This window comes from Cyprinus carpio, chromosome A13 (genome assembly GCF_018340385.1).
Source record: "Cyprinus carpio isolate SPL01 chromosome A13, ASM1834038v1, whole genome shotgun sequence".
Classification (NCBI taxonomy): Eukaryota; Metazoa; Chordata; class Actinopteri; order Cypriniformes; family Cyprinidae; genus Cyprinus; species Cyprinus carpio.
Genome location: NC_056584.1, coordinates 25,026,939 through 25,048,444, shown reverse-complemented (window position 1 = coordinate 25,048,444; position 21,506 = coordinate 25,026,939). Strand labels below are relative to the sequence as shown.

The 21,506-nt window shown below is 40.4% G+C and overlaps 1 protein-coding gene across 2 annotated transcripts in view; it reads right to left on the bottom strand.

The window, feature by feature from the left end:
- Positions 1-18,789, bottom strand: part of LOC109105449 (collagen alpha-6(VI) chain-like) — a 56,746-nt gene extending 37,957 nt beyond the window's left edge. For both annotated transcript variants that reach the window (XM_042769482.1, XM_042769481.1), the window contains exons 1-7: positions 18,753-18,789; positions 18,402-18,463; positions 3,614-3,706; positions 2,901-3,509; positions 1,648-2,217; positions 839-1,408; positions 80-697 (exon numbers count right to left, since the gene is read on the bottom strand). In XM_042769482.1, coding sequence (XP_042625416.1) covers positions 80-697; positions 839-1,408; positions 1,648-2,217; positions 2,901-3,509; positions 3,614-3,689 — 2,443 coding nt within the window. In that variant the 5' untranslated portion in view covers positions 3,690-3,706; positions 18,402-18,463; positions 18,753-18,789. The remainder of the gene's footprint in view (positions 1-79; positions 698-838; positions 1,409-1,647; positions 2,218-2,900; positions 3,510-3,613; positions 3,707-18,401; positions 18,464-18,752) is intronic.
- Between the last annotated feature and the right edge of the window lie 2,717 nt (positions 18,790-21,506).

Genomic DNA, 21,506 nt, shown 5'->3' with positions numbered 1-21,506 from the left:
ATTTAGAGTATTCAGATTTTTTTTTCATCACTTTGCTCTTAGTAGTTTAAAAGAAAATAAGTAAAAACATCTTACCAACCTTGTAACTCAAAGCTGTGTGAGTCTATAGGTATAATGGAATCTATAATTTCATTGCAAAGTGTTTTGGTTAAAATATGTGAAAGTGAATTTAGTTTATCAAAGTCTTTCACACTGAACACAAACTTTTTATATGGGTAGGATGCAATCTCTCTCAAGTCATCCTCCTCAGTGTCTTTGATACCAAGCACAAATACAGTGACGCCAGATCGCCGCAATGCTGCCGCAGCACTGGTCACATTATCTGTTGACTTTCCATCAGTGATAACAACAGCAACCTGCTGAACATGATGATGTCTTCTGCTGCCTCTTGCTTTGGTGAACACATGCTCTTTGGCAAACTTGAGAGCAGCTCCAGTGTATGTTTTACCACGACCATATGGCATGCTGCTGATGTAGTGCAGGATGTCAGTCTTGTCAGCGAAGGTGTTGAAGTACACATCCGCTCGAGGGAAGTCACTATAGAGGACCACGGCTATTTTTATTTTTCCCTCACCCATGTCAAGACCTCCAATGGTGTTCTTGAGAAAGTTGCGCACAATGTTGAAGTTTTTGGATCTGATACTGCTGGACTGATCAACAATGAAAGCAATATCTGCCACCACGTCAAACATGCACTCTGTCAAAAAGATATGAGAACTTTATAAAACCAGAGTATTTTGGATTATACACTACATGATAGTTTTTCTAACTTAAACTCTTAGCAAATAAAAAATTTATGGGTTTTATGGAAAGAATAGAAGATTATGCATGCACTCACCCCTTGTGACAGCAGGATCTTCCCATTTGTCAATGGCAGACGTAATATTCTGTTGCACTTGTAGGATGTTACCTACTAACTTGTAGCTGTGTGGTTGACTAGAGATGTACTTCATCTCATCTACATCAGCTTTGCTCAAGCCAACAGCAAAAACTGTCACTGCATCGTTTTTGATTGTGCGGGATGCTTGGATGACACCATCGGCAGATTCTCCAGCTGAAATGACTAACAGAAACTGCTTAAAGCCTTCAGAGACACGGCTTCCATTGATATCACTGAAGAAATTTTTATGAGCATATTCAATTGCATTGCCAATTCTACGCTTCCCTGTAGGCCTCAGTGTCAGGCTGCGAATAGATGACAAAATCTCACTCCTGGTCTTATCAGTATTTAGCAGGAACTCCTCCTTGACATTTTCGCTGAACTGAGCCAGGCCGACACGATTAGTATTCTTTCCCACATTGAGCTGCTGGATCAGTCTTGAAAGAAAACTCCTTATTATTTGCAGCTCTTGTCTAGATGCTGAACTATCAACCAATATGAAGAGATCAGCAAATTTTGGCTCAAAAGCTGAAGAGAATGGAAATCAATTAATAGAATTATTTGTATCTAAGCAATACATCAATAAACTGTCATACTAGAGCACAAACAACAGCAGATAGGAGTTCACTGTATGATGGGAGAGGGTCTCAAAGCTAGTACATTAAAGGAAAGTTTTATTTTTGCTTGTACTAATCTTAAGGTTTTCATATTCAACACTCCCATAGTATAGACACCAATACTAAACCATACCAAATTAAATCTGTTACCTTGCAACTGGAGCATCACAGTAAAGCACACTTTGTTGCGTAGACTTTCTTTTAGACCTTCCAGTTCTTGATAACTGTCGATACTGAATAAGAACTCTTCATGTGGAATATTAGCAATGGTACGCAGTTTTTCCATGTTGGCCCTTCCCACCCTGATGACAAAGATGGAAACTCCTAGGTTTCTTAGTCTCTGGGAAGGTTCCTCCACATCATCATTTGATTCCCCATCTGTGATGACTATGGCAATGCCAGGAACATTCTGTCTGGCCTGTCTAAAGTAATTCTCACGGATGAAAGTCAGACCCAGACCAGCGTTGGTGCCTCCTCCACGGTAGATGAGATCATTCAACTTTTGGTGCAGGTCTCTCTTATCTGAATATTCACCTAGCAGGAACTCTTGGTACGGTATGTCACTGAACTGAGCAAGTCCCACTCTCACCTTGTCGGGTCTAAGGTTAAAACTGTCCACAAAAAAACGGAGGAACTTCCTCACTTCTTCGAAATCACTCTCTCCAATGCTACCAGATGAGTCAACAAGGAGCACAATATCTGCCTGAGTTTCGGTGCAGCCTAAAACAAATGGAAGAATTTTAGTTTAGACTTTAACCACTTGATTCTGCTCTTAATTCTTATGTTTGCATAAATAACAAAAATAATACAAAGTATTAAGGGTGTATTTTAAGGGTGTAATCAGTATTTGCTGCAAATGTGCCACTGTTGTTATGTTGCCTTAACCTGAGACTCCACAATAATTTTAAATATCAGCCTGTTCTGACTCAACCTCCTCTGTCTTTTCTACCTAATCAGAATTTTTTTTTTTACAATTCCATGAAAAACTTCTGATCTGTAGCTAGCTTTCAAGTTATGTGCATCAAAATTAGCACAGTCTTTCAGGCTGTTCTGACGTAATATACTTTATATCTTTTAAATGATTAGACTTGCACATGGCAGATTATCAAAAACCCAATTTACATTGACAGAGTGCTCTGAAACTTGCTTGGAATGTTTTTGATTTGATACAAATATTTAAACTATATAACCTTCGGACTTCAAACTAATCCTCAAAATGTTTTAAACACCCAAGCAAAGGCTTTGTCAAACTAATACTCAAAGTATCAAAAAAATAAATACTGAAGTTTTAAGAGTTTAAGGAGTTTGTTGCTACTGATTTCTCATCAGGTTCTCTCACTCAAAAATTTCCAGTAAAGCTGTGACCCAGAGAAGCGCTGCAATTTAACAATTTAATATGTTACCTCTTGTTGTCTGGATGACCTCTTTTTGTGTTTCCTCTACAGTGGTACAAACTTTTCCGATTACACTCTGAGAGATTCCGTCCAGAGCTCCAAAGTCTGATACGCTGTAGATGTGCTGATCATATGGCTCGCTCGCGATCTGCCTCAGTAACGCCTCATTTGCATCTTTGATCCCTATGGCGAATATTTTGATTCCCCTTTGCCTCAGCTCCTGAGCCTGTGAGTCGACCTCATCTTGAGAGTCACCATCTGTGATAACAATGGCAATCTGAGGAACATTCTGCTGTGCTCGACTTCCGGCCTTTTCAACAAAGTGTTGTTTCAGCATGAACTCCAAACCCTTGCCGGTAAGCGTCCCCCCATTTTTTTGACTAAGATTTTCGATGTAGCTGAGAATTTCCTCTTTGTTCTGGTAAGTGCTGAGCAAAAATTCAGTATATGGTGTGTCAGTATACTGGACCAAACCAATCCTGATTCTGTCAGGAGCAACTTCAAAGTTCTCTATGAGCAAGGACAGGAATTCACGGATTTGTTGGAAGTTCGCCGGCCCAATACTGCTAGAGCCATCCACCAGGAATACAATGTCAGCCACTGTGGTCTGTGCACAAGCTGAGACAAGGAAAACAGAGACTTTTAATTTCATCAACAACCAGACCAAACTAAAAATAAAGTAAATGTACTGAATAATCTCATCTAGTAAATCCTGTTCCTACCAATATTTTGGCCATTGCTGACAAGAAAACATAATGACAGAACAAGGAAACCAAGTAATCCCCACTGCTTCTCCATGCTTGAGTTCCCTGTTCCTGAAAAAAAAAGCAACCAGTGAGGTTAGAAGTTTCTGCAAAGCTTTTATCACAAAATAGAATTGCATTATGCAGTATGCATTAAAAAAATGACACACTTCAGCTGTAAGAAAGATATAATAGGTCAGTATGGATGTTGTTATACAAGTAAAAAGAGATTAAGATCTTCCCATTTTCCCACTGATCTTTCCTGTTTTGTATGAAAAATAGAATGTTTGTAAAAATTGTCAGGTTGAGATGTGCGAGCTACTGTTTTTGTGTGTCACTGTATAACAGCATCTTATGTTCTTACCACACAAGGGCCTTGCCCAAAATGGCACACTTCGTGTTTACTTATGTAAACAATGGCCATCAGTTAAGCAAAGGAACAAGGAAGAGACAGATCAAACTTAATGAAATGCAACATTTACATTACATTTACATTTAGACATTTAGCAGATGCTTTTATCCAAAGCGACTTACAAATGAGGACAATGGAAGCAATCAAAATCAACAAAAGAGCAATGATATAAGAGTGCTATAACAAGTCTCAGTTAACAAATTAGCAAACAAATTTAAGCAACTAACAAAACCTAGATGGCCAAGGCTCCACATCTATACATATATTTAACATATCTTTAGATAGAAAAATATGTAATGTATGCATGTCCTGTTTATAAGATGACATAAAACACATCCATTGCTGTCTTATTGTTTACATGGGACTGCACTGAGAGGGTTCTCCTCTAAAAGGGCTAATGTTTGTGGCACAGTGCCTTGTAACTTTGATCTAGAAACAGCGCAGCTTGTGGGTTATTCACGTAATGCTGTAGTGAGTATGTATCAAAGGCGATGTCATCCACTGTCATCCAGCCGTGTGTCATCCACAGTTAATTGATGTCAGATTGTTCACAGTGACTGCAGGGCCCCAGCCCGACAAATCACCAGCAGCTACTACAACAGTGGTGACCAGGGCAATGTCACTGCACACAGTTCATCAGAGCCTTCTGCATGTGGGCCTCTGTAGCCAACCACCCAGCCAAGTCGCCATGTTAACTGCACACCATCACCAACAAGCATGAAATGAAATGTGGATGTTTGGAACAAAGAGGCTTGATGAATAAAGATTCCCGGTGGAATCCCGTCAATTACCAACAGAAGCTATGGCACCTGGATGCACTGTTCACTGTTCTAACCAGTACCAAAAAGGGTTCTTCAGCTTGTAACAATAGCAAAACCCTTTTTAGTGCTAAATAGAACCTTTTAAAGGATTCCATAAAGAACCATGCTTTGAAAATGCTATATAGGACATTAATAGTGTTATAAATAACCTTTTAAGTAATGTTTTATTTTCATTAATATTAGAATATTAGTATACTTATATCATAATATTAGTATTATTCATATTATTTGTATATATTATTTATTAATATTGTTTTTTACCCCTCTATCTGCTTGGTATTACAATATCTTGTAGCGTCTATTAGGGTTTAACATAAAAACAACGTGTCAATTTGGTACTTTAAGTATTTTAATGTCATGTAATGAAACTGTAACAAAAATTACATTGCTCTTACAACGGTTCAATAAAGAACCATTGACATTGAACATAAATAAATAAATACTTGAAGTAAAACCAAATAAATACAGAAGTTCCAGTGAAATACTGTATTTTCATGATCCTCTATGCCTTTAAGTCCATCATTATGTGTATTTTGGTGTGACTGAGTGCCAGTTTCTCTCTGCAGATGATGAGGTTGTAAGATGTGACATCATCTGAAATGCATAACTGAGTTTAGATTTAGAGAAGTCTCCTTTCATTTGTTTTTTGTAAAAACAATTGTTTATGAGGGCCAAAAGTAGAAAAAATTCTAACAATATGGACCATAAATATTTTTGTTACTTAATTAACAAAAGGGTTGCCCCCTTCTGGTCAATGTATACCTGTCTCTGCTGAATTATATTTTTCCCAGTGGGGAAAATAAAAAAATACCCCCAGGTGACGCTACTCCACCAACCACCAACAAATTAAGAATACCAAAAATGAAAATATTTTTTTAAAACACTAGTAAGTAAATGATCCTTGTTCACGCCTCAGTCCATAAAGCGCTTTACAGAAAGTTAGAAAGTCGGTTTGTGGTTGGCTATTCATACACTGCAGACATAGGTCTATATCTGCACTCATACATAATGTATACATGCCTACACTTTTATATTACCTAATAAATAAATATAGACTGTAAGCATTGAAATAGATGATAAAATCTGAAGACTATTTAATATTTCTGTTCAACAAAACCATTCAAGTGTAAATTATATCATAATTTTAATAAACATACAAAATAAGGCACTGTAGTAGACAGATATATTTTCTGTCACAGAAAAAAAAATGTACAAGAAAAATATTGTTAAAATCTGGATGAATCTATTTCTGACATCTTATTTAACTGAAAAAAATGTTGTACCTGTCCGGTTCTCTGAGAATAAAAGTATTTAACACTTATGTTAACTGCAACATTACTGCAAGAGCATGAGTCCCGTCTCTCTGCGTTCGCGGATCGCTTTCTTCAATGAAAGTTGTCCTGCCCCTCGCGCCCTCCCATCTTCTTCCTCCTGCGAGCCGGCTAGGAAGAGACAGCGGGGTAGAGGGGCTCAGCGCCTGGACTTGGGTGAGCTCACGCCGGCCCAGCGCCCACGTGCCTCACCCTCTCCCACGAGAGAGCCGTCCCCCGTCCTGTTTTCCCGCCCAGAGCAGCGTCCCTCGGCTGAAGCGAGCGACCTCGTCTCTTTTGGCGGATCAGAGGACCTACTCGGCCCACTTACGCACTGCCTCTCCCACAGCTCTCACTTCAGTTGACGGGTCTCAGGAGAAGGGCTATGAGCAAATGCCACCCCCGGACAAGGCCGTGGCTGCTCACCTCTGCCCCCCCGCGGCTGTGGGGTGGAAAAACAAGAGGGCCCTTCCTTCCAAGCCCTGCAGGACGACCTCCATTGTTATGACGAACACAATAAATATTTCACATTTTCAAAAAGAAAGCAATTTTCCTCTTCCATACTCGTCAGTGTTCAGGCCCCTGAACAGCAGTCTGATATCCAACGCTATCCAACCTCTTGTCACGTGGGCCGAGGCCTGGCAGGCCATCCCCAGAGTGTCCAAGTGGGTTTTGGGGATAATAAATCATGGCTACTCACTGCAATTCGCCTGAAGACCCCTGCGTTTCCACAGGGTGATTCCCACTTTGGTAGAACCGGACGACGCTCATGTTCTCCGCACCGAAGTGATGACTCTGCTAGGGAAGGGAGCCATAGAAATAGTTCCCCCTTCAGAAAGGGAATCGGGGTTCTACAGCCGTTATTTTCTCAACCCCAAGAAAGATGGCGGTCTGAAACCCATCTTAGACCTCAGAATCCTGAACCTTTCCCTCATGAGACAGAAGTTCAGGATGTTAACGTTGAAACAGTTCCTCGCGCAGATTTGCCCAGAGGACTGGTTCTCCTCTCTGGATCTGAAAGATGCTTACTTTCACAATCCAGATAGCCCCCCATCACAGACGATTCTTGAGATTCGCATTCGAGGCCGTGGCTTACCAATATACAGTCCCTCCCTTCGGGCTGTCTCTAGCTCCTCGTACTTTTACGAAGTGCATGAACGCTGCGCTTTCCCCTCTGAGACAAATGGGAATCCAGGTTCTGAATTATCTTGACGACTGGCTCATTCTGGCCCAGTCGCGAACCGACTAGACCATCACAGATCCATGCTCCTCAGCCACTTGGAGTGCCTAGGACTCAGGGTCAATTTTGCCAAGAGCTCACTGGTCCCCAGCCAACGTATCACGTTCCTGGGTGCAGTCTTTGACTCAGTCCGAATGAGGGATGTAGTCTCGCCAGAGCGCGCCCTGGCAATTCAGCAGCTCGCGGCTTCTGCCAGGAACAAAGCCTGTTCCCCTCTGAAGTTTTTCCAGAGGATGCTAGGGCTGATGGCTTCCGCCTTCCCGATTTTGCAGCTTGGCCTTCTACGGATGTGGCCTCTGCAATACTGGCTGAAACTCCGGGTCCCACTTCACGCTTGGTGGCATGGCCGCTTTCAAGTCAGGGTCAATCAGGCCTGTTTGGTTCAGTCACGGAGTACCCCTGCAGGCGGTTTCCAGAACAATGGTGCTCTCGACAGATGCGTTCAACTTGGGTTGGGACGTTTTGTGCTGGGGCAAACCAGCCTTCGGCTCGTGGTCACACGAGGAGAGCCATCTCCACATCAACTGCATCGAGATGTTGGCAGTGGAACGGGCCCTTCACTCCTTCCAGGCGATCCTGAAGGGTCGCCACGTCCTAGTCCAATCGGACAGCATTACGGTGGTGTCCTACATAAATCACCAAGGCAGCCTTTCATCCAGCCGCCTCTGAGCACTGGCAAAGCGCCTCTTGGGATGAGCATTACCCAGGCTGTGAGCGCTCAAGGCGATGCACATACCTGGCAGAACGAATCTGGAATCCTTGGTCTTCCCCGGGGCCTCCTCCCAGTGGGATGTGCCCAGAACACCTCCCTAGGAAGGCGTCCAGGAGGCATCCGGAACAGATGCCCGAGCCACCTCAGCTGGCTCCTCTCGATGTGGAGGAGCAGCGGCTCTACTCTGAGCTCTTCTCGAGAAAGATACTAACTTTTCAATCTCCTCCACTACTGACTGTACTTACAAACTATGCTGACACCGTGTCTGCACCGCAACAGGACATGACAAAGCGACCATTGAAAATCATTTGAACTTTGTGTCAGCATGTGATAAATAGAAGGAGGCATCAGTTTACTGCATCCAGTGTAGACAACATCACTGATTATAATGGGTTCTTTTCTACACCGGACGCAAGCGGCGCGGCAAAATACAATAGAATTCTATCACAATGTGATGTGACTAATGTGATGAGCATGTGTTCTGAGCCACCGCACAGCCAGTATAAAGCATAAATGATCAGCTCCGGTGGCTGTAACACAGGGTTTAATGTGCCGCAGACGCGTTTCGTGATGCGCAGATCAGCTCTCTAACATCACTGAATCTGCTGTTAAAAATTAACAAGCCATTCATCATATAATCACGCAAAGCTAAAAATTTGAATCATTGTAATGTGACAATCAAATATAGGTGCGGATTGGTTGCGGGCGGATCATTTGAAGCAGCAGACTCGGGTGAAATATGAGCTCATCCGCGCATCTGACCTGGGACGCCAGTAGAAAACAATGGAGCGTGCTCTGCTGGACATATACTCGTGTATTAAATAAATTCAATGCACACATTTGTTAAATGTGAGACAAAATCATCACAATTAAAAGAACCAAAGACTTAAACTACTTCAGTCTGTGTGCACTGAATTTATTTAATACACGAGTTTCACAATTTGAGTTGAATTACTGAAATAAATGATCTTTTCCACGACATTCTAATTTATTGAGAAGCACCTGTATGCTCTGTAAAAAAAAAAAAAATAATCATATCAGCAGTATATTCGCTGATACTGATATATCTGCAACATGCTCATATCGGCTGATAATATCGGCCAAATATAATATCGGTATGATATATAATATCGGGGGAAGTCATGGCCTAGTGGTTAGAGAGTTTAACTCCTAACCCTAAGGTTGTGGGTTCGAGTATCGGGCCGGCAATACCACGACTGAGGTGCCCTTGAGCAAGGCACCGAACCTCCAACTGCCCCCAGGGCGCCGCAGCATAAATGGCTGCCCACTTCTCCGGGTGTGTGTTCACGGTGTGTGTGTGTTCACTGATGTGTTTGTGCACTTTGGATGGGTTAAATGCAGAGCACGAATTCTGAGTATGGGTCACCATACTTGGCTGTATGTCACATCACGTCACTTAAAGGATATATCGATTGGGCTCTAGTGACAACTGCTTATGAATACAAAAGTGAATCTGCCCAATTATCGTTCCATTAGCCTCTTCTGAAACTGAAATGATTGACAATGATAATCATAGCAACAGACGAAAAAAAAAGTAATGTGTTTTTGTTCTTCATTTTATTTCAGATTTTTTTACGTGATTTTTTTAAAACAATGATTGCTTAATTTTATAATATTTTAACATTCTAATGTTTTAATGCATAATTTACTTGTAAATAAAAGTTGTGAATCTTTGTGAAAATAAAGCGGCCTTTTTTTCATTTCTGGTGTGGCTAGGGGCCCACCCTTTGGTTCTGAAACTGAGACCCAACATTTGGGGCTATGCCCTTGGATAGGTGATCATAATGTAATGGCTCATCGATGTGTGTGTGTGTGTGTGTGTGTGTGTGTGTGTATGTGTGTATTAACAAATACTGAATTACAACTAATCAAAGACCATTTCACTTTAATAAATAAATAAATAAATAATATACACTGCTCAAAAAAATGAAAGGAACACTTTTTAATCAGAGTATAGCATCAAGTAAATTAAACTTCTGGGATATTGATCTGTTCAGTTACATAGCAGAGGGGGTTGTTAATTCATTTCAGCTGCTTTGGTGTTAATAAAATTAACAACAGGTGCACTAGATGGGCAACCATTAGAAAACCCCCAAACAGGAATGGTTTTACAGATGCAGGCCACTGACATTTTTTTCCCTATTCATTTTTTCTGATTGTTTTCACTAGTTTTGCATTTGGCTAGGGTCAGTGTCACTACTGGTAGCATGAGGCGATACCTGGACCCTACAAAGGTTGCACAGGCAGTCCAACTCCTCCAGGATGGCACATCAATATGTGCTATTGCCAGAAGGTTTGCTGTGTCTCCCAGCACAGTCTCAAGAGCATGTAGGAGATTCTAGGAGACAGGCAGTTACTCTAGGAGAGCTGGACAGGGCAGTAGAAGGTCCTTAACCCATCATCAGGACCTGTATCTGCTCCTTTGTGTGCAAGGAGGAACAGGATGAGCACTGCCAGAGCCCCACAAAATGACCTCCAGCAGGCCACTGGTGTTAATGCCTCTGAGAAAACAATCAGAAACAGACTTCATGAGGGTGGCCTGAGGGCCTGACGTCCTCTAGTGGGCTCTGTGCTCACTGCCTGGCACCATGTAGCTTGATTGGCATTTGCCATTGAACACTAGAATTGGCAGGTCCACCTCTGGCACTCTGTGCTCTGTGCTCTGCAGATGAGAGCAGGTTCACCCTGAGCACGTGTGACAGATGTAAAAGGGTCTGGAAAAGCGACGGAGAATGTTATGCTGCCTGTAACATTGTTCAGCATGACCGGTTTGGTGGTGGGTCAGTGATGGTCTGGGAAGGCATATCCATGGAGGAACACAGAGACCTCCACAGCCTAGACAATGGCACACTTACTGCCATTAGGTAACAGGATGGAATCCTTGGACCCGCTGTCAGACCCTACGCTGGTGCATTGGGTCCTTGTTCCTCCTGGTGCACGACAATGCCCGTTCTCATGTGGCGAGAGTATGCAGTCAGTTCCAGGAGGATGAAGGAATTGATACCATTGAATGTCCCCCATGCTCGCCTGACCTAAATCCAATAGAACACCTCTAGGACATTATGTTTCGGTCCATCTGACGTCGCCAGGTTGCACCTCAGACTGTCCAGGAGCTCAGTGATGCCCTGGTCCAAATCTGGGAGGGAATACCCCAGGACATCATCCTTCATCTCATTAGGAGCTTGGCCTGACGTTGTCAGGCATGCATACAAGCATGTGGGGGCCATACAAACTACTGAGTACCATTTTGAGTTGCTGCAATGAAATTTCAGCTTAATGGACTAGCCTGCTGCATCCTTTGTTCACTTTAATTTTGAGTATCTTTGAATTCAGCCCTCTGTAGGTTGATAATTTTCATTTCCATTAAACAATGTGGCATCTTTTCATTCCTAACAAATTACCCAGTCCATATCCGTATAGATATCCTGCATGATATTTTCCCCCATTGAGATCTGATGTGTTATCAAAGTGTTCCTTTAATTTTTTTTGAGCAGTGTATATGAATTGGGGTGTGCTGGTATGAGTATCGGTACCGAACGGTTCACAGGGCAAATTCCAAATGGAAGTGATCATCCCTATCCCCTTGGAGTGGGGACTTTGGAGTGAGCAGGGCACATGCGTGCCATTATGTAGGCATGCGTTCCAGTCCGTTTTTTTATGCCCTTCACCAGGGCCGTCGCTAGTGGGGTGAAAGGTGGTGACGATTATAGGGGCCCACGGCTGGGGGGGGGGGGGCACCCCGTCGATCTAAATACCTGGGCTTTGGAGATGTTAGTAAGGAGTTAGGGGTGGTTGTTGTGCCACTGCTGTGCATTGTCACAAAAGCTTATCATCTGCATGTGTTCAGTCGTTCCAATTTAAACATTCAACATGTTTAAGCATACAAACAGAAGACACAGAAAAATTCAACTGATTACTCGTGTGCCAGAGAGCCGCATCTCACGGATAGCAACACTGAACCGAGCTTTCCTTCGCGTCCTCCTGCACCTGAACGAACAAATACCAACCCCAGTTTAAACATGCAAAACAGAAAAGATGATCTGTCTCGTTTACTCGGATGTAGGTTATTGATTACATTGCATGAGTGCCCACTGAACTGGAACGTCCTAAGCCCTTGATCACTTAGAATCTGTTATATGGAACTGGTTTATTGTTTACATTTTCCCCTTATGAATTTGTTTGGTGCAGTATTCCATACGTATATATGTATGCCTGGGCTGTTATAAAAGTAAAAACAAAAATCAGTAGTATATTATAGACTTGTTTGGGGTGGGGATAAATAAAACGCAATCTGCAATGACGTCATAATCGTGTTGCATTGTGGTCTATGGAGCGGCCTGAAGTGTGCATATGAAGCAGACTCGCTCCCTCTGTCAAAATCGAGGGGTCGAGGGTCTGTCCATATAAACTTCCCTCGTCCACTTCGCGAAGTGGAACGCACTTCAAAATGGCAGCAAGGATCGGAGCATGTCTACGTGGTGGCCGCAGTGGCGGATCCTGGCATTCTCTTAATACTTAATTTTAGGCGCTTTCTATAGCGTGATATATGACAAATATCGAGAGCGCATAATGTTACGTGATCCATGTAATGCGCGAGGACAAATCTCTCCACCCACAAGAGGATTTCCTTCACTCTCACAAAACTGGACATGCCTTTAAATATACATTGTTCTTTTATGAATTGTCTCTGCTCTCGCTCAGATATTGAGTGTGCACGCTCAAAGGTTGTCTTCTAATTGTATTGGTATGTGTTTTTTTTTTATTTGTTTCACTCTCACTACACTTCCGGCTTCTGAACTGGTTGCAGTTCCACTCTGATTCCATATGAGGGCGCTCACAGGACGAGTGCAGAATGAATGGAGGTCAATGGCAGTATACCCCTCAAAATCCACTTTTCTCAGGATATAATTTTTTGTCTAGTAATTTGAATGTTGTATTCGAAAGGAGATGCAAAGAAATTACACATTGCTGGGTGTTACATTTTTTAGAGTCACTTATTTGCTTTAAAAAGTCTTTTAAAATGTCAATGACGTCATACGTTAAATGTTCATTAGCAGAATGTTAGCGTGTTATGGGCAACAACAACTCAACCTGTAAGAAATCGAAAGGACATAAGTACTCGTTCATTCAACTTTCGACCTATAACCCATGTTGAACTTGCAAAACCTACAATCAGATCTGAGATTTCTCAACGGCAATCGGGTGAAAGGGACAAATTTAGCCGTCTAGCCCCATAGACTCCCATTCATTTTTGCACTCATGGCGATCGCCCCCAGTGGAACGCTGGTGGAACTGCAACCAAAATTCGGTACAATAGGACTTAATAGGGAGTGGGAAGGCTCTCCGTAAACAGGCTCTGGCATCACTGAAGACTAGAAGAGCTTTTTTTCTAACTCAGGAGAGGAGTATGCTTATCTCACTAAATGAAAGCAAGCTGATTATAGTCAGCCTTCTCTAGTTCTTTATTTTATTAATAGACTAGTTATTTTATTTAAGTGCTTAAATTGTAAATATGCATTTATTAAATTATTTTATTTAGTGAATTTGTATTTTGTTGTGTAATAAAAGCGTATCAATCAGGTTCCAGAAATAATCACTGAGGGTACTCTAGTCTTAATGCACATTTTCACATATTTTGACCTGTCTATTGCTATGGTTATCACTGTGTAAATCCCTGCTACTTTGAGAGCGAAATCCTCATAAATATGCAGACGGCATTCCTGAAACTTTGCAACGTGTGTGTGGCCTAAAAACAAAGCTGTACATTTTAAATGGATTATAGACTAGTGTAAAGAGTGCTCATAACCACTAAAAAGCTGTCACTCTTTATTTAGTGAGTGTATACACGATGTATTATAACAATCAGCAGGTATGTTCCCGTGACAACGCAGCACGGTGTCCGTCAGCAGATGTCGCTGTTTTACTGTCATAAATGTCTTTTTATTATCGTCAACATAACTGATGCAAATAAACATACATTTAATATATAAATGTTTTTTTTTTAATATGCAATATAATATATAAAAACTAAAATATATTTAAAACTTTTTTTTATGCCGGTGTCCATCAGCGAATCTGCTGACGGACACCGTGCTGCGGGAACATGCCAGCTGAAGATGATGAAATTACCTCGCTCCCTCTGCCAAGTGCATTCCAAACGATTACATAATGGCACGCACGTGCCCTGCTCACTCCAAAGTCCCTACTCCAAAGGGATAGGGATTATCACTTGCATTTGCAATTTGCCTAGGGTTGCCAACTTCAGAAAAGGAAAATAAGGGACAATCGTGGTTTCTCATAGAAAAATAAGGGACAGAATAAGGGACACACACAGGTTTTGTAACAAAAAAATAATAATAATGGAGTCTCTTATGCTCATCAATGCTGTATTTATTTGATCCGTATTTATTGATTTATTTATTATTGCAATTTTTTAATATTGGATACTTAAATTTATATCTGTGACGCAGCACTGAATTTTCAGCATCATTACTCCAGTCCTCAGTGTCACATGATCCTTTAGAAATCATTCTTATTCTGATTTATTATCAGTGTTGAACCTGTTGTGCTGCTTAATATTTTTTGGAACCTGTGTTCCATAAATAAAATAAAAAGGTAAAAAGAACAGAATTTATTCAAAATGGAAATCTTTGCTACCAATGTCACTTTTTATCCATTTAACACATCCTTGCTGAATAAAAGTATTCTAAGAGTTTCTTTAAAAAAAGAAAGAAATTTACTGACCCCAAACTTAGCATAGCCTATAGTAGATATTTAACAGAACATTTTTATTTTGAATACAGTAAATACTGTTCTATTTAACTCTTTATTTATCCAAAAATCCTGAAAAATATATCACAAGTACATATTTATCCTTTGTGTGTGTGTGTGTGTGTGTGTGTGTGTGTGTGCATGCTTTGTTAATATTTATAAATGTGTATTTTATTCACACCTTTTTTATTATGTGTGTTGTCTCTGTGCACTGAAAGTTTGTGACACTAAAACAAATGCCTTGTATGTGCAATCATACTTGGCAATAAAGCTCTTTCTGACTTCTGATAGGGGTGTGTTTAATATACAGAACACCTACTACAGTAGGCTATATATGAAAATGCATGTTTTCTTGCGTGGAATCATGTTGTCTGCATTCGCTCAAACTGATTTGCTGAAGTCGAAACGCGGACGTTAAATAATCTACCTCCATTAGCGCGAGCCAGACACCGGCAGAGGATTCCGTTTGGTCTTAAAGCCTACCTCGAACGGCTATGTTCACAAATCAAACACTTGTAAAAAAAAAAGAATGATTAATTCTCGATTTAGAGTTTGTTATTCGTATGTTCTAGGCATGGGCGGGTTGTGACACAGCGGTGCCCTGGGCACGGACCGGTTAAAGGCCCCCTCGGTTGAAATTTCGTTCCTTTTTTATTCGAAGTTTTCCCAAATTTGTTAACTATATCATAAAATATCCAATCCAATCCAATCCGCTTTATTTATATAGCACAATTTAAATAACACAAGGTTTCCAAAGTGCTGTACACCACAACAATAAAAGATACAATAGGATAAAAAGATAAACACAATAAAATAAAACTAATAGAATAAGATAAAACAACATGAAATTATAGACATAAAATCAAATCAAATAAACAAATAAAATGCACTGCACACACAACACATTTAAATCACATTAATCACGATTACCTGGTGTTAAAAGCCAGAGTAAAGAGATGGGTTTTAAGCAGAGATTTAAAATGAAACAGTGAGGAGACTTGTCTGATGTGTAATGGCAATGCATTCCATAGTTTTGGAGCTGCAACAGCAAAAGCTCTTTCTCCTCTGAGTTTTAGCCTAGTTCTAGGCACTGTCAGGAGCAGCTGGTCAGCTGACCTGAGAGAGCGGCTGGGAATGTAGGGGTGCAGCAACTCGGCGAGATACGGTGGGGCAAGGCCATTCAAGGCTTTAAAAGCAAATAAGAGTAGTTTAAATTGAATCCTAAAATGCACAGGCAGCCAGTGAAGTGAAGTTAAAATAGGTGAAATGTGCTCATACTTTCTTGTGCCAGTTAAAAAGACGAGCAGCAGCATTTTGAACCAGTTGCAGACGGGCAATGGAGGACCCATTAACCCCCAAATAAAGTGCATTGCAGTAATCCAGCCGAGTGGTCACAAAGGCGTGAATTACTGTCTCAAACTGCTGTTTCTGAAGGACTGGTTTAATTTTTGCCAGCTGCCTTAACTGGAAAAAGCTGGACTTCACTACGGCGTTAATCTGGTTGTCAAACTTAAGGTCAGTGTCCACCTTTACCCCTAGATTAGTAATAATTTGCTTGTGATACTGTGCTAAGGAACCCAGATCAACCAACGGGGTCACAGAAGTGCCACTACCACTACCACTATCACGATTCTTAAATATAAGTAAATATATTTTGCACCTTAATCGATCATTTTAGTTTTTGGGCTATGGGAAAAGTAGCTTAATATTAGTGTAATCTATTAACTCCTATGCATAAAACCAGTCTTTTAACTTGTACTAGATGGGTGTTATGTCATAGAATATTTTTAATATGACTGACTTTGTGTTTAACATAAATTCAATAAAAACATTGTAAGTTACTAATTATAACACTTTCATTGTAGCCTTCATAAGGAAAGCAAAGAATAGTTGCATTATCAAATAATATTAACGTTAGTCTAGATTTAGTCTAGTTCAAGCACTCTCAAAAACTCCCGTTATAATCACTGAAGCTGTTTATACTGTGAAATTAATATCTTACTTACATCGTACACGCATGTGCGCTTTGTTTATGATGAAAGAATTCTCCAGAGAGCAGCATTCAGTCAGCGAGCGTGCGCAATGAACAAAACACGGGCTTTTCAGCGATGACTTATTTGAATGCCTCTGACTGGCCATTGCATTCATAAGCTCAAACATAATCCTGTGTGATTGGTTATAATGCGCAGAACTGTAAAAAAAAAAAAAAAAAAAAAAAAAACGCGTCTGGCTCTGCGCCAGCCAAATCACGAACTCATATTTGAATTTGGCAGCTGATGCTGTGCCGCACTGAACGTCCTAATCGTATCAAATATATTATTCAGCCATTTTTGGTCTTTTGGAAGCTCTATTCAAAATCCACTTTGCTTAAAAACCTGAGGGGGCACGGTGGAGGAGCAGTATTTCGGCTGGGCCCCCCTCTGGTCTAGTGCCCTTGGCACGTGCCCGGTAGGGCCGTGCGTTAATCCGTCCCTGGGTCTAGGTGGTCATAATACGGGACAAACTGCGTTCCGTATAGCTTTCGTACGGAACGCGTCTTTGATGACTTAAATACGGGACGACTCCGTATTATACGGAATGGTTGGTAACCCTAAATTTGCACCGTGAACCGTTCGGTACCGATACTCATACCAGTGTTCTGTCGATTTGTCCTACCTTGTCAGATTTTGCTACCTCCCATTAAAACAATGGGTAGTACAATTCGACAACGAAAAATGCTACTGTAAAGGATTATAACGTCTACACCTACCACAAACCCTAAACCTACCCTTACAGTAATGCAAATACAGTAATTAAGTGTTATATTCGCTGTTGTAGCTAGAAGGGATACAGCCACAGGAAACCAACAATAAATATTTTTTTCTACCTATTAGATTGTGTTTTTATTAAAGTCTACACCTACCCCAACCCTAAACCTACCCTTACAGTAATGCAAATACATTAAATGTTGTTGTTCAGCATGAGAAAAAGAACGCAATATTGTGTGCGCATGCGCAGTAAACCCTGGTAGGAAACTGACGGGTAGGATAAAATGTCAGGACACCGGCACACCCCTAATCTGAATATAGACAAAAAATATATAGTGCTATGCTCAATTATATGACAATCCCAACACAAAGCAGAGCCTGAACATCTGTTAATCCTATTTAAATTAAATGATATATCTGAATCCAGAAAAAGGGACTTGAATAAAACCTGTAAATAAAATCTATGCTTAAAATTGCTTTAATCATTTTTGTTTATTAAACACACCTGGAAAAGCCAATCATCTTTTCTGAGAAGTATTTATTATAAACACAGGCATCTCTTCATGCTAATGGTAAATGTATTATTATTATTATTATTATTATTATTATTATTAGATTAAAAACACTATAATAATATTATCATGCTTTTGCATGGATTATACTCCAATTACCTCAGCGCAAACAGCTCTGAAAAGTATCTAAATATAGGAAGAGAGTAAAATGGTGAACTTACACAGAGCCCAGGCACGGATGGGATGAGTCCTACCCGAAGACTCTGAATAAGACACTAAAAATCTGAAACCGAAAAAGTTGAATAAATCATGTGAATAAAATCTATGCTTAAGGTTGCTTTAATAGTTTTGTTTATAAAACACACCTGGAAAAGCCAATCATCTTTTCTGAAAAGTATTTCTTATAAACATAGGCATCTCTTTAAATTAAGATAATGGTTAATGTAATTTTTTAGAATTTTTAGATTAAAAACACTATACATGATAATATTATCATGCCTTTGCATGGATTATACTCCAATTACTTCTGAAAATTATCTAAATATATGAAGAGAGTAAAGAGGTGAACTTACACAGAGCCCAGGCACGGATGGGATGAGTCTAAACCGAAGACTCTGAATGAGAAACTAAAAATCTGAAACGGTACACAGAAACCTATCAAGCCACTCCTCAACACTGCAATTTCCATTTTAGGAGAAGCTGATTTTGTATGTACAAAACATGTCCATACAGACCCACACATCAGGAGCGTAGCCATCATTTCAGAAGTGAGAGGGACAGAAATGTCAACAGTTTTTGAACAGTAAGATTTTTTGTTTTTTAAAGAAGTCTCTTCTGCTCACCAAGCCTGCATGTATTTGATCCAAAGTACAGCAAAAGTAGTAATGTTGTAACTACTTAAATAAATAAATGCTTTCTATTTGAATATATTTTAAAATGTAATTTTTTCCTGTGATCAAAGCTGAATTTTCAGCATCATCACTCTAGTCTTCAGTGTCACATGATCCTTCAGAAATCATTCTAATATGATGATTTGCTGCCCAAGAAACCTTTTTTCATTATTATTGTTACCAATATTTAAAGTTTTTTTTTTTTTCAGGACTCTTTGATGAATAGAAGGATCCTAAGATCAGCATTTATGTGAAATAAAAAGCTTTTGTAACATTATACCATTCAAAAGCTTAGATTCAGTATATTTTTTTATTTTGTGGAAAAGAAATGATAGAAATTAATACTTTTATTTTAAATGCTGTTCTTCTGAACTTTCTATTCACCAAAGATACCTGAAAAAATTCTACTTAGGTGTTTTCAACATCATCATAATAATAAATGTTTTTTGAGCAGCAAATCAGAATATCAACATGTTTTCTGAAGGATCCTGTGACAGGAGTAATGATGCTAAAAATGTAGCTTTGAAATCACAATAAATTGCATTTTAAAATACAGTATATTCAAATAGAAAACAGTTATTTTAAATAGTAAAAATATTTCAAAAATGTACTGTTTTGCTGTACTTTGGATCAAATAAATGCAGGCTTGGTGAGCAGAAGAGACTTCTTTAAAAAAAAAAAAAAATTTACTGATCAAAACCTTTTGACTGGTAGTGCATGGACAACTTTAATTTTTTCTCTAATTTCTAGCTTTTAATTGGCTTAGAAATCAAATAACTGCTGGACAATAATCAATAATAATGATTTGTTAATGTTTATATAGGCTACTACAAGCACTTGTTTTATCACATAATAAGCCAGAATAGTTATATATGGTAATAAATGTTAATTAGCACTGCATTGTTCATATAGCCTACTTTATTTATTACCTGGAGATGACTTGAAAAACACAAATAAACCATATATTGTCGCAACCATATGTTTGTCTTTGTTTCTAAACGTTTCTGTTTTTCTGTGAAAACAACTGTTTTCATACAGCAATAGCTGGACGCTTTTTGTTCATATTAGTGATTTCCTGGTTCGACTCTCTGCGTGAGAGCGCCCATCGGCTACAAATATGATTGAAACACACACTGCATGAGTGTTTAGCGCTCCGTGATGTTCATCTCACCTTATTCTGGGTCCGAATAAAATATCAGATCATGTGCAGACTATCCTGACTCTTTGAGTTTTAAATCTATATTTATTCACACCAGCTCTTGAAAACCTCTATGCAAACACACTTGACCGAAAAAGTGCTGGGGACGAATTTACATGATATTAAAAGCTTGAATGAAATGTGTTCACATTCCACTTTTGGATTATTGGATATGTTTACAGCTTTGTGTTTGTTGTTTCCTTAAGTTCTTAGTTAAATCTAATTTAGTTCAACAAAGATTTAAATTCTGTCAATTTATTACCCTCATGTCATTCCTGTCAGCATAGGCACATGAGGCAGAGGTAAGTGAATTCAACACCAAGTTTATTTTTCACAATCCTAGTGCAAGGTGAATAGCAGGTGATATCAGGTGCAGATTCAGTGACGATCACTCCGTGAGCGGTGGGGTTCAGGTGAGTACGTTCGGAGACGAAAGGTCAATGCCACACAATTCTGGGTAACTAATGCTTGTCCTTTCCTTTGGTATGGGAGAAGATATGTTCAGCGAACTTGCCCGGCACATTCGAGACACCTGAGATCGAAGGGGAATCAAGGAATGAAGGTTTCTCAGGAATCCTGGAGACAGTAGCAAAGGGACACAGAGATTAGTTTTCAAAAGTACGTATACGTTACGTCGTGGAGCTCTTCGGATGAGAGGCAGGCTGAGGACGGAATCATGAGGTCTGTTCCTGTTGGAGGCTTGACGGTGAACTGAACTTGGGGTGAGTGTTTTATAGTGCCTTGATGAGATCGCTGATGGTGAACAGGTGAGGGTGATTAGTACTCAGGGGAACGTGAGCGTTGTGGATTGGCTGGGACCGGGCTTGCCAGGTCCCTGACACTACCCCCCCTCCAGGGTCCGCGCCAGCAGGCCTTGCTCTCCGACGTTGTGGGGGTCTGCCTCGGGGCAGCGGAGCGGGTCTCTCTGGATGCTGGGCATGGAACTCTGTAAGTAGATTGGGATCGAGGATATCTTGACAAGGTACCCAACACCTTTCCTCTGGTCCATAATCCTCCCAGTCCACTAGGTATTCTATTTGCCCACCACGACGTCAGGAGTCCAATATTTCTCTTGCGGTGTAGATGGGCTCGGTGTCAATAGGTGGTAATGGGGGGTTGTCGTCAGGGACCGGATCTGCAGAGGGAACAGATACAGGTAAGTGATGGGGTTTTAACAAAGAGACATGAAAGGTGGGGTGGATTCGGTACTGTCCGGGTAACTGGAGTCGGTAGGTAAC